The sequence below is a fragment of the Chiloscyllium plagiosum genome, unplaced genomic scaffold (genome assembly GCF_037043375.1).
Source record: "Chiloscyllium plagiosum isolate Xiang-an unplaced genomic scaffold, Cpla_swu_hap1 HiC_scaffold_27, whole genome shotgun sequence".
Taxonomy (NCBI): domain Eukaryota; kingdom Metazoa; phylum Chordata; class Chondrichthyes; order Orectolobiformes; family Hemiscylliidae; genus Chiloscyllium; species Chiloscyllium plagiosum.
Genome location: NW_028270165.1, coordinates 54,201,378 through 54,214,272, shown reverse-complemented (window position 1 = coordinate 54,214,272; position 12,895 = coordinate 54,201,378). Strand labels below are relative to the sequence as shown.

The window sequence follows — 12,895 nt, the reverse complement described above, 5'->3', positions numbered from 1 at the left end:
GCGATGCTGGTGTTATTGACAGATTTTAAGTGTTCAAATGCCAAGAGGAGAACTAAAGGGTAGAGCCACAGTTCTTTTTCCCCATGTGGCTCTTATAGCTATTGCATTTTCTCTGGCTGCTCAACTTTTTTTTAAATGTCTTTTCGTCAGTGTAGGGGTGAGGTTCACAACTAGAGGGCATAGGTTTAGGTTTAGGGTGAGAGCAGAAAGATATTAAAGGTACCTGAGGGGCAACTTTTCCATGCAGAGGGTGGTGCATGTATGGAATGAACTGCTGGAGGAAGTAGTGGTAGCCGGTATAATTACAGCATTTAAAACACATCTAGATGGGTATATGAATAGGAAGGGATTAGAGGGATATGAGCAAAGTGCTGGCAAATGGGACTAGATTAATTTAGGATATCTGGTTGGCATGGACAGGTTGGACCGAATGGGTCTGTTTCCGTGCTGTACATCTCTGTGACTCTAAATAATAAAGTCTACTTCTCCAAATAACAAACTATATCCATGTTAACAAGGCTTAGTGCACCACATGCTTTACTAACCATTCTCAACAGGTCCTGCCCCTTCAATGACTGAGGAACATATACATGCTGGTGCATAATCTCCTTCACTAGTATTTACACACTACCCTCAGCAATTGCACAAGTAACAGCAAAGAGCAAACAGCACAAGGATTAAACAAACAGTGAGGGGGTAAACAGCACAAGGATTAAACAAACAGTGAGGGGGTAAACAGCACAAGGATTAAACAAACAGTGAGGGGTAAACAGCACAAGGATTAAACAAACAGTGAGGGGGTAAACAGCACAAGGATTAAACAAACAGTGAGGGGGTAAACAGCACAAGGATTAAACACACAGTGAGGGGGCAAACAGCACAAGCGCCAGTAAAAGCCGATGGAAAGTGAGTGTAAAATGTCACTATGACAGGACAGGCCCCACATTCCTTCCCCTCCGTCCCCCCCACAACCTGCCTCACCTTTCACCTCCCGGGCCCAGTACCTTCCAGGTGGCCCCATAGTTGACACAGGGGCCGCCCCACGACCAGTAGAACTCCACCACCCAGGCGGCCGACGAGTTCCCAAGCAGGCCCTTAACCCCATCCGCCTCCAGAATGCTCACCGGCTCCTGCCTGCTGTACAGCCGGCCGGTGTGGCCGTGACACAGCAGCTGCGCCAGGAAGGCGGCGGTGCCCAGTGACGGGTGTCTGCCCCGGGCCGCGCGGCGCCATTTTCCTAACGGCCGCCCTCCCGCCGCTTCCCCGCTCGAGCGACTTCTCCTCCCAACCGCCTTCGCCCCCGCGTGACGTCTGCACGGGGGGATGGGCGGGGCCGGGGGAGCCTCACCGTCACCAAGCAACAGCCACCTCGCGCTACAACTGCTCATTCACAGAAACAAACTCTCCTGTCTCGCTCTGCAGCTGCAGGGGGGACACTGCCACGTTTCCAGGAGCCCTGTCTACATTGGGAAAGCTCACGGCTCAATTTAAACAGATATTCCCACATCTAACGGAACGGCATCATATCTAAAGGGGGAAATCTGCATTTTAAAGGGACATGAATATTTGCGGAAATACCCCGTTAAAATGAAGAGATGTAAATGGACGAGATTACATTTCAAAGGGATGTGCCACATTCAAAGGGATATCTTTATATGTAAAGTCACGCAGTTATATCTAAATGAATCTCCATTTCGAAGAGACGTTGCCCTATTTATAAGTAGAGACAATAGGTGTGAATTCTGTCTGTGTCGCAACGTTGAGTCAGACTGACATTTTTCTTAGAAAAGCTCTTCATTTAAATTACATTCTTGAGAAGGTAATTTATAGATTCGGGTGTAGGTTAGGGAGGATTGGCCGTGCTAAGTTACCCATAGTGACCAGGGATGTACAGGTTAGGGTGGCTTGGCCATGGAAATATGGAGTAAGGGGTTGGATATGGCTGGGATACTGTTCAGAGGGCCAGAGAGGAATAGATGGGCTGAATGGCCTGCATTCACATTGTTGGGATTGTATGACCCTCCTCATATAGTATCCATTTTATCTACATCTATCCTGTCAAGCCCCTTTCAGAATTCTACTGGTTTCAATAAAGGTATGCAGCACAGAAACAGACCCTTCGGTCCAATTCGTCCATGCCGACCAGGATTCCAAACGAAACCAGTCCCACTTGCCTGCATTTGGCCCATATCCCTCTAAACCTTTCTATTCATGTACCTATCCAAATGCTGTTTAAACGTTGTAAATGTGCCGGCAACTACCACATCGTCACTAAGTTCATTCCACATACAAAGCCACCCTCTTTCAAAATGATGCCCCTCCGGTTCCTTTCAAATCTCTCTCCCCACCTTAAGTAATATGCCCCCAAGTTTTGAGCTCCCCGATGCTAAGCAAGAACCCTTTGCTATTCAGCTTACCTCCACACCTTATTTTATCAATCTTAATGATGTCACCCCCTCATCTCCTCTCCTCCAGTGAATAAAGTCCCAGCCTCTCCCTATAACTCAAACCCTCCTGTCCTGGAACTTCCTGGTAAATCTTTACCGAACCCTCTGTGATAAGAATACTTCAGATTACAGGGCCATCAGAACTGTACTCAGTACTCTGAAAGTGGCCTCACCAACATCCCATACAACCTCAACATGATGTCCCAACCCCTGTACTCAATGGTGTGAACAATGAATGCTCTGCTGCTAAATACCTTCTTAACTACCCTGTCTATCAGTGATGCAACTTCTAACGAACTATGTACCTGAACACCACTCCCCCATGTCTGTCTGTTCTATAACATGACCCAGGGCCCTACCATTATCTGTACAAGTCCTGCCCTTTCTTGTTTGAGCAAAATGCAACCCCTTGCTTGTATTAATACCTCTCTCACACATGCTCCCCCTCACACACACACACACACACACACACACACACACACACACACACACCCCCCCAATACTCTCTCAGGCTTATACTCCATCACACTCACACTTTACCAAGCATGTACACACTCTCACGCACAAATTCACATGCACCCACACACAATTCTATGGGGTGAATTTGTATTGGCAGAATTATATTTGCAGATGTATTCAATTTTGCTGAAAAAGCACACAATTTCCAGACAGTCAATCCATGTAATATTTTATGAATTTGGAAATAGAACCAGTCTGACTCAAGATTAGAATACTGTCAGACTCAATTCTCAGGAAGAAAGTGAGGACTGCAGATGCTGGAGATCAGAGCTGAAAAGGTGTTGCTGTAAAAGCGCAGCAGGTCAGGCAGCATCCAAGTAGCAGGAGAATCGACGTTTCGGGCATGAGCCCTTCTTCAGACCTTTCCTGAAGAAGGGCTCATGCCCGAAACGTCGATTCTCCTGCTCCTTGGATGCTGCCTGACCTGCTGTGCTTTTCCAGCAACACATTTTCAGACTCAATTCTCACACCTTTAAATGCATTGTCTGAGCGGAGATGTCATCTTTTTTATAAAACCTTAAGTCATCTCAAGAATGTGACTTAAGAGATGTTCTGGCAGTTACACATTAATGAACCAAAACCTACACCCATTCTAAGAGATGAAAGACTTGACAGCAATCTAGGCTTGTTCAATATATTCCATCAGTTGCATGATACTGATCTTTTGATATACATTCTGTGTCTTACAATGCGGCTCCACAGCTACCCGATGAAGGAGCAGCACTCAGAAAGCTAGTGCTTCCAAATAAACCTGTTGGACAACAACCTGGTATTGGGTGATTTCTTTTTAACTTTATCAACACAGACTAATACCGACACCTCCACATCATTTCTAGTGAACACAGCCCACACCTCCTGGTGCTGTCAGTAAACTTTACAATGCTGATGAAACAACGCAGTACCTGAAAGATTTACAATTTCTCACGATACTCGCTTCTCATTCACTGCTCCATCTGATACATGACATTGGAAACTCAGTGCAGGAGGCTGAAACGAAGGAGCAGCTTTAAACTAAAAACGTCTTCCAGCTCAAAGCTTTCAATGAGAGTCTGAGCCCGGCGGTAAGTTCAGGTAACCTTTATTGTGACTCAACTTAGTTACATCTTCAGATTCCCCCCTGCAAAAAGGCATAGACAAAGTAGCTGCTTTTTAAACAGCTCAAGATCAAAGCCCACACACACCCCACTGTCTTTACTATTGGGCAGCACCAGGTTGTAATTGGATCCTTGGCACAGCCGTAATCCGGAGGAAGTATTGCCACACTCAGCAATTTCAACCCATACCCTGTATCCTGGTAAGTTTCTCCCTGCTCATTTGCCAGTGGGGAGAGGGCAGTGTAGAGTCAACCAGACTGCTGTGGGTCTGGAGTCATGTGTAGGCCAGACCGAGTGAAGGATGCTGATGGAACGACTGAATGAATACTCTCCCACAATGGCGGTTCCCTTTTCTAACAAGGGAGAGAGTGAATCAGATGGGGGCTTTCTCCCCCGCACCACCCACTCCCTCTGCCATCCGTCGTGGTGGGATTCAAACCCGGGAGTCCCCGGAACCGGATTGATAGTCCAATCGATAATGGCACTCGGCCGTCACTCCTTCAATCCCCCTGCGATGGCACGTGAACTCGCTGGTGCTTCCGCAGGTGGGAGGAGCGGGCGAAGCGCTTCCCGCACTGAGAGCAGGTGAACGGCCTCTCCCCGGTGTGGATCCGCTGGTGCCTCAGCAGGGTGAAAGATGTGCTGAAGGCCTTCCCACACTCGGGGCAGCTGAAGGGCCTCTCCCCCGTGTGGACCCGCTGGTGGGCCAACAGGGTGAAAGACGTGTTGAAGGCCTTCCCGCACTCGGGGCAGCTGAAGGGCCTCTCCCCCGTGTGGACCCGCTCGTGGCTCCGCAGGTGGGAGGAGCAGATGAAGCCCTTCCCGCACTGAGAGCAGGTGAATGGCCTCTCCCTCGTGTGGATGCGCTGGTGGATCAGCAGGGTGGAGGAAGCGCTGAAGGCCTTCCCGCACTCAGGGCAGGTGAACGGCCTCTCCCCCGTGTGGACCCGCCGGTGGGCCAACAGGGCAGAGAAAAACATGAAGGCCTTCCCACAATCTGGGCAGCTGAAGGGCCTTTCCCCTGTGTGGTCCCGCTGGTGGGCCAGCAGGTGGGAGTAATGTCTGAAGGCCTTCCCGCAGTCGGTGCAGGGGAATGGCCTCTCCCCGGTGTGACTGCGCCGATGAATCTCCAGGGCAGACGGGAAACGGAAGCCTTTCCCACAGTCGCCACACTTCCACGGTTTCTCCACGGGGCGGGATTCCTCAGGTTTCTCCATGGATGAAGCTTCAGCCACACACAATCGAACTTCCAGCCCCTTCCTGTCGTGAATTCCTCTTTCCAGGTCGTATAGCTGCTACACGCTCCACGCACAGTGCGCTGCAACAGTGGGGTCTCTCGTCCAGTCCCAGTGATGCTGAAAACATACTCACTCAGTCAGGAACCAAAAAGCTTTGATCCCTCTCAGAGAAATCAGTCGAAAATCGTTGCGGTCCTGGTGGACTGAGTGACTGTCAGACATTGACAGCGAAGTGAGGATCGCAAATGCTGGAGAGTCAGTCGAAAAATGTGGCACTGGAAAAGCACAGGGATGTCAGACAGCATCCGAGGAGCAGGAGGGTCAATGTTTTGGGCATAAGCCCTTCATCTGTTGATTGAGAAACTTCCGCCATCAGATCTTCAAATACGCTGTAAAAAGAGATTACAAAAGCCATCACTGTCAGTGCAGGGTAGAAATTCTGAACAAGCATTTCTACTTTCTGTGGAATATTCTTTTCTTTTATTATTCCACAAAATGGAAAGCACCATCCCACTCTCTCTCCCCCTCTAACTAATTCCCCTGCAGGCGCTGATTCAGGATCTTACAGGGGCAGAAAAAGCAAAAACATCAAGACTGACATCACTCTGAATTTTGATACCACCACCTGAAAGTTAATATCTTTCACAACATTGGGATCCTGCTGAGAGTGAGCAGGTCTGATTTTGGGAAGCAAATACAATGTGTGTCAATTCAGGGTGAACCTGCCACGCAGCTTCTTGAGGAACAACCAGACACAAAATGGTTAACATCCCTGGGAAGGGGAAGCAAAATGAGACATCAACGTCTTAACACCGACACCAGAGAGAAATTGAATATACTGACACGGCAAACATTAGTGGAAAGCCAGAGTCATAGAGGTATACAGTACAGAAACAGACCCTTCGGTCCAACTCGTCTGTACCGACCAGATATCGTAAATCAATCTGGAACCGTTTGCTCACACGTGGCCCATAGCTGGGGTCATCCCTACCCCCCCTGTCCTGAGACCTTGATGCCTCCAAGCTGACCTTCAAAGGTTCAGTTTTTCCCTCCATTCTTTCCCAGTTGTCTTTTGTAAGTTTTGAAAACTTTCCCAATCCTCCGAGTATAGGATTTGGGCAGTTGTGTTGTCGCAGTACAGGACATTGGTTAGGCCACATTTGGAACATTGCGCACAATTCTGGTTTCCTTCCTATCAGTAAGATGTTGTGAAACTTGAAAGGGCTCAGAAACATTTACAAGGATATTGCCAGGGTTGGAGGATTTGAGCTAAAGGGAGGCTAGGGCTGTTTTCCCTGGAGCGTTGGAGGCTAAGGGGTGACCTTATAGAGGTTTATAAAATCATGAAGGGCATGGATAGGATAAATAGGCAAAATCTTTTCCCTGCGGTGGGGGGAAGGGGAGGTCCAGAACAAGAGGGCATAGGTTTAAGGTGAGGGGGGAAAGAAACAAAAGAGATCTGAGGGGCAACCTTTTCACAGAGGGTAGTAAATGTATAGAATGAGCTGCAGGAGAAAGTGGTGGAGACTGGTACAATTGCAACATTTAAAAGGCATCTGGATGGGTATATATGAATGGGAAGAGTTTGGAGGGATATGGGCTAGGTGCTGGCAGATGGGACTAGATTGCGATGGGATATCTGGTCGGCATGGACAAGTTGGACCGAAGGGTCTGTTTCCATGCTGTATATCTCTATGACTACTTGGACTTAAGGGTCTGTTTCTGTGCTGTATGACTCTGGAGCTGTTCTGTACTGGTCTTAAAATCATGTTCTTGCCTTCCCCCACAAACATTCATTTCTTTGTTGTTCAAAAATCAGATGAACTCAGCCTTGAATATATTCAATGACCCCCTAACTGCAGGAAGACATCCCTACTTCTGAACTCAATTCCTCTTGCTCATATACCACTTGCCTTGCTGATTGCTTGCTGCACCTGTCTGACAACTGGCAGTGACTGGTGTAGGAGGACGCTGGGGCTCCTTTGTCCATCCACACATCATTCCTGATGAAGGGCTCGTGCCCAAAAAGCCAACTGTCCTGCTCCTCAGATGCTGCCTAACCTACTGCTCTTCCAGTACCACACTTTTTGACCCTGATCTCCAGCATCTGCAGTTCTCACTTTCTCCACATCCAATTACATCTCCATTTAAACAATGCACTTCCTTTCTACTTTTTTTTTCCCCACAGCAAAGGCTATAACTTCATATTGTGGTACTGCATTTGCCATGTGTTTGCCAGCTGTGGTCTTCTCTATATCGGGGAGAGCGAGCGCAAACTTGGGGAATGGTTCACTGAGCATCATATCTGGGTCCACAGAGCCGACCAGCGTTCCCAGTCACCACCCATTTCAATTCTCCTTGCCACCCCTTTCTGACATTACCATCTTTGGCCTCCTCTATTGCCACAACGAATCAAACCGCAAACTGGAGGGACAACATCTTAATAGAGAAGGAAATAAGCAATAAATAATAGACCCCGACAGAGTGCTGAGGAAAAAAGGGACCTTACTGTCCAAGTTCAGAGATCCCCAAAGGTATCAGTACAAGTAAAACGGGGAATGAGGAAGGCAGCTGGATGGGTATGTGAATAGGTGGGGTTTAAAGGGATATGGGCCAAGTACTGATAAATAAGATAGATTAATTTCAGATATCTAGTCAGCATGGATGAGATGGACTGTTTCTGTGCTGTACAGCTCTATGGCCATCCACTTCATTTTGAAATGTTTGCACTACCACTTGGAACATCCTGTTAGGGTTCAGAGATTGCTAGGTCGTGACATCTCCTTCCTCATGTCTCCTATGTATTTTAAATCAAAAATACCATTTGTATGTTCCTGGGTTAGTACTTTAAATACACAGACACATACAATATAATCAGAGTTTCTACTCGGTAGAGACAGTGATGATTTATTTCAACTTGCTAACAGGTATCAGAAGGGGAGGATCTGCAGACAGAAATCTTGGAAGAAATTCCATAACAAGATCTGACAGGGTCACTCAATATCATTGGGGGGTTGAATCTGGAAAGAGAAATCCATTCGACCTGCTTCAAAGAGGAACTACCAGTGAACTGAGCTTTAACTGGTTACACAGAATAAGTGTGTGTGTCCCAGTGAACTGACAATGGGAAGGAGCTTTAACCAGTTACACAGACAGAGGGGCTGGGGCATTTATTTTACCCCTGGAGCATCAGAGCCTGAGGGGTGACCGTAGAGAGGTTTATAAAATCATGAGGGGCATAGATAGGGCAAATAGCCTAGGTCTTTTCCGCCCAGGGTGGGGGAGTCGAAAACTAGAAGGCATAGGTTTAAGGTGAGAAGGGAAAGATTTGAAAGGGACCTAAGGGACAACTTTTCATGCAGAGGGTTGTGCATGTATGGAATGAACTGCCAGAGGAAGTGGTGGAGGTGGGTACAATTGCAATGTTTAAGAGGCATTTGGTTGGGTATATGAATAGGAAGGGTTTGGAGGGATATGGCCTGGGTGCTGCCAGGGGGAATTAGATTGGATTGGAATATCTGGTCGGCATGGATGAGTTGGACCGAAGGGTCTGTTTCTGTGCTGGTTATGCTAATCCCTGTGGCCTTATTCCAGATGCGATCCATATCTGCAGGCAAGATACGACTGACTCCAACTGAGAGTCTCTCTGGTCACCGCCTCCGTACCCCTTGGAACGATTCGGCTCCCTTCTCAGTCCACGTCCACCACATGACCGAAGCAATGATTGGTTGTGTTCTTGCGATGTTCCCTCCCTTTCAGCCTTGTCACGGGTAGAGCCTGGTTTGTTGGTGCTCATCAAGAACTGGACTGGCAAAGGTCTCCAACCTCGTTGGGATGGCCCTTTCCAGGTTTTACCTCCCACCCCTACGGCGGTCACAGTCGCTGGGCGCTCAGCTTGGGTCCAACTGCACCGTTGTAAATTGATTGACCGCACCAATCAAAAGTGGGGAAGAGGAGGAGAGAATCCTGGAATCCCAACATAAGGAGTGGACCCTGTCCAGTTGGGTTTTTGAATTTTGCTGTTGTTCTAATGTTAATCTTATTACAGATACTTGAACTAAGAGGAGGGACATGTGGGGGAATCGCTTATCTCCTCACCTTTCTGATCACATACAACATCCTGATGGGGAACGCCACTAAGTATGGATGCAACCAGGAATGATCAGAGATTATCCACCACCCATGCTGAGGAGATGTCGTCCAGTGCACCGGACCAGACGCCTTTGACGTGTGGAACGTGATGAAGATTGATTATTGCAATGGACTCTTACATCAGAAAGACCAGATGGTCCATCTGGACAGTAGAAATCAGTGGGAGTTACCATGTCGTTACCATTTTTTTTTATTTTACCTGCAGACGCAAGCCTAGTGAGGATAAAAATGATCAACTCAGGAACACCATCCCTTTTTGCAGGTCGGGCCAACTTGAGAAAAGGGAAGCCTGATCGGGGAAACTCCTCAATCCAAACAACTTATTTATACAGGCCCACAGAACGCTATTCACCCCAGAGGCAGTAGTATGTTACTCCTCTCTATCAGGAGGTGACTTACTTGACCCATCCCCAGTCCCCGATTCCATTCCATTCGTCAGACTTCCTCCTGCCGACCCTGTGAAGAGAAATATCACTTTCCAGTACCTCGGGTCTGTGTATACAAACAGCTGGTCTAACACTGGCTGGGGTACAGCAGGCCTTATGCGGCACATGGACCTGGAACAGAACCCTTCCCTTGCGCATTTATAGGCCTTTTCTCTTTTCAGAATCTGATACTGTCACCAAGACCATGTACAATAGAGCTAAGGGAGAGTCCAATGTGAACAGCATTCTGAGGACCATTGTCTCCCATACAGTGCGAGTGCTCGAGTCATTTGGCCCATTTTTTTTTTTAAACAGAGCTCAAGCAACCCCTCTTGCAAAACGTCAACCCTTTCCTCCTGTCGACCTGACCAGACCCCCTGCTGTAACATTTCAGTAACCTATTTTGACAAACTCTCCGTAATATACACCAAACCAGACTATTATTTCTTCAGCTAAGGTAAAGCTACCAATTTCCTTGTCCTGGATTGCAAAGATGTCCCTCAGAAGGTCACTGTCGGAGCCCTTGTTCCCACAACAGTACCTTGTCCTGGCCAGTGGACAAGTTGATGAAACCTACATCTGAGGAGGATGCAGAGGTCAGTCTCAGCCAACCTTGCTCCAACTGTAAGGATTCCAAAGAGTATGATCTCCAGGACAAACCAAGAGAGAGGCTTTACAGGTCTGAGTTCTCAAAGGATTCCCTGGGCCACCTCAAATCTCCACTTTAACATGGGAGGTAGGACAAAATGGCTTCTGCTTGGCTAATTCGGTGGGACTGAGTCAGGCAGATACTCACGACTCAGAACAAACAAGATACCACAGACTGATGTCAATCCAGTGAAAAAAACTGCAAATGTGAACCTAACCATCAATCGCAGAAGTAACGGTTTAATCCTAACCGCCAGACATGACAAATACGATTCCAAGAACAGGTTGTCTACAAGAAATTATGATAGATTAGATTATATTCCCTACAGTTTGGAAACAGGCCCTTCGGCCCAACCAGTCCACACTGACCCTCCAAAGAGTAACCCACCCAGAACCATTTTCCCTCTGACTATTGCACCTAACACCATGGGCAATTTAGCATGGCCAATCCACCTGACCTGCACATTTTTGGACTCTGGGAGGAAACCGGAGCACCCGGAGGAAACCCACGCAGACACGGGGAGAATGTGCAAACTCCACACAGACGGTCACCCAAGGCTGGAATCGAACCTGGGACCCTGGGGCTGTGAGGCAGCAGTGCTAACCATTGAGCCACCGTGCCGCCCTAGACTAAGTCAAAAATGCATGAGGACCTTGCGGGATCTGATTGAGCATGATCACATAGTAACAACCAATGTCTGACTCTAAACAATGTACATAAGTTCTATACAAACTCTGTAAAAGTTGGCGGATTCTTTTGGCACTCTAGGAGTACTCATCGGTGGCCCAGTGGTTAGCACTGCTGCCTCACAGCACCAGGTGTCCCAGGTTCGATTCCAGCCTCCGGGGGCTGGCTGTGTGGAGTTTGCACATTCTCCCCATGTCTGCATGGGTTTCCTCCAGGTGCTCTGGTTTCCTCCCACAATCCAAAGATGTACAGTTTGGTGAATTGGCCATGCTAAATTGCCCATAATGTTAGGTGCATTAGTTATAGGGAGATGGGTCTGGGTGAGCTACTCTTCAGAGGATAGGTGTGGACTGGTTGGGCCGATGGGCCTGTTTCCACACTGTTGGAATCTAATCCTTCTGGGCTGATCAGAGTCTACTGACCTGGCTGTATCAAAGAATAAACTATTGCTTGTATGATTGACAAAAGAGTCATTTCCAGGTGTGTTTATTGACCAATCCCAGAAATCCGAAGATCCGGACAGCAGTCCAGATCATCAGAACAACCAGATAGGAAACGGTTAATGTCTCCAGAATGTGGGGAGCAAAATAAGACACCAAGGCATTAACACCAACACCAGGGAGAAACTGAACATACAGACGTGACAAACATTTGTGGCAAGCCAGAATCACAGATGTACAGCACAGAAACAGTCCCTTCAGTCCATGCTGACCAGATATCCTAAATCAATCTAGTCCCATTTGCCAGCACTTGGTCCATGTCCCTCTAAATGTTTCCCAACATATACCCATCCAGATACCTTTTAAAGGTTGTAATTGTACCAGCAGTCACCACTTCCTCTGGCAGCTCATTCTTTACACACACCACCCTCTGTATATAGGAGTTGCCCCTGAGGTTTCTTTTAAATCTCAGCCTCACCCTAAACCTATGAGCAATCCCAGATCAAAGATCTTGTCTATTTACCCTCGCCATGCCCCACATTATTTTATACAAGGTTGTAGGGTCTCCCCTGTGGGATATAGGTAAAGCAATGTTACTTCTGCAACCATAATTGCTTCTGCAAGGTAAATGAACTAACGCCAGTGTATAATTGTTTCAGCCAAGAGTGGAGTTAAGAATGAAAGCTATGTGAAGGAAATATATAATTGTTTTTGTATTAGCTAAAATGTGCATACATGAAATGTGCCTGTAAACAATGGTGGATGTTACAGACAAACAGATAAAGGTGCTGTGAGGGGAGGGGGTGTAGGTTAAGCTACATATGCTCGTACAGTTATAACCATCTGTTTCCTGCTTCTGCAAAAACAAAAAAAAACACAATCAAGGAGGTCAGAAGGCTCAGTGTCGGCGAAAAATGGGAGGAAATGTTGCTTTCGCAAACAAGGAAGCAGCTGGCAATGAAAGAGGATATACGCTAACACTTTGTTCACGCACAAGGCCGGATAAGGCAAGAAATAGACAAGAGTAATGGGCGCCACCGGGAAAGAATGGAGGGACAAACCGATCTTTTGCGGGTCAGCTTGGAACATCAGGACAGGGGGGAATGGGAATGAGGGAAAGAAGCTTGAATATGCTGGAGTAAGGTGGAAGAACAGAGGATGCAAAACCGGCTTGAAGTTGCAATGAGGAATATTGCATGTGCTGTACTTGTACCTGTTGCAGTTACTGGTGGGAATCGGGTGCA

At 47.5% G+C, this 12,895-nt stretch overlaps 1 protein-coding gene across 1 annotated transcript in view; it reads right to left on the bottom strand.

Annotated features, from left to right (window-relative positions):
- LOC148144112 (uncharacterized) overlaps positions 1 to 6,053 on the bottom strand; it is a 36,024-nt gene extending 29,971 nt beyond the window's left edge. The window contains exon 1 of the mRNA XM_087974598.1: positions 4,588 to 6,053. Coding sequence (XP_087830724.1) covers positions 4,588 to 5,277 — 690 coding nt within the window. The 5' untranslated portion in view covers positions 5,278 to 6,053. The remainder of the gene's footprint in view (positions 1 to 4,587) is intronic.
- Positions 6,054 to 12,895: the final 6,842 nt, after the last annotated feature.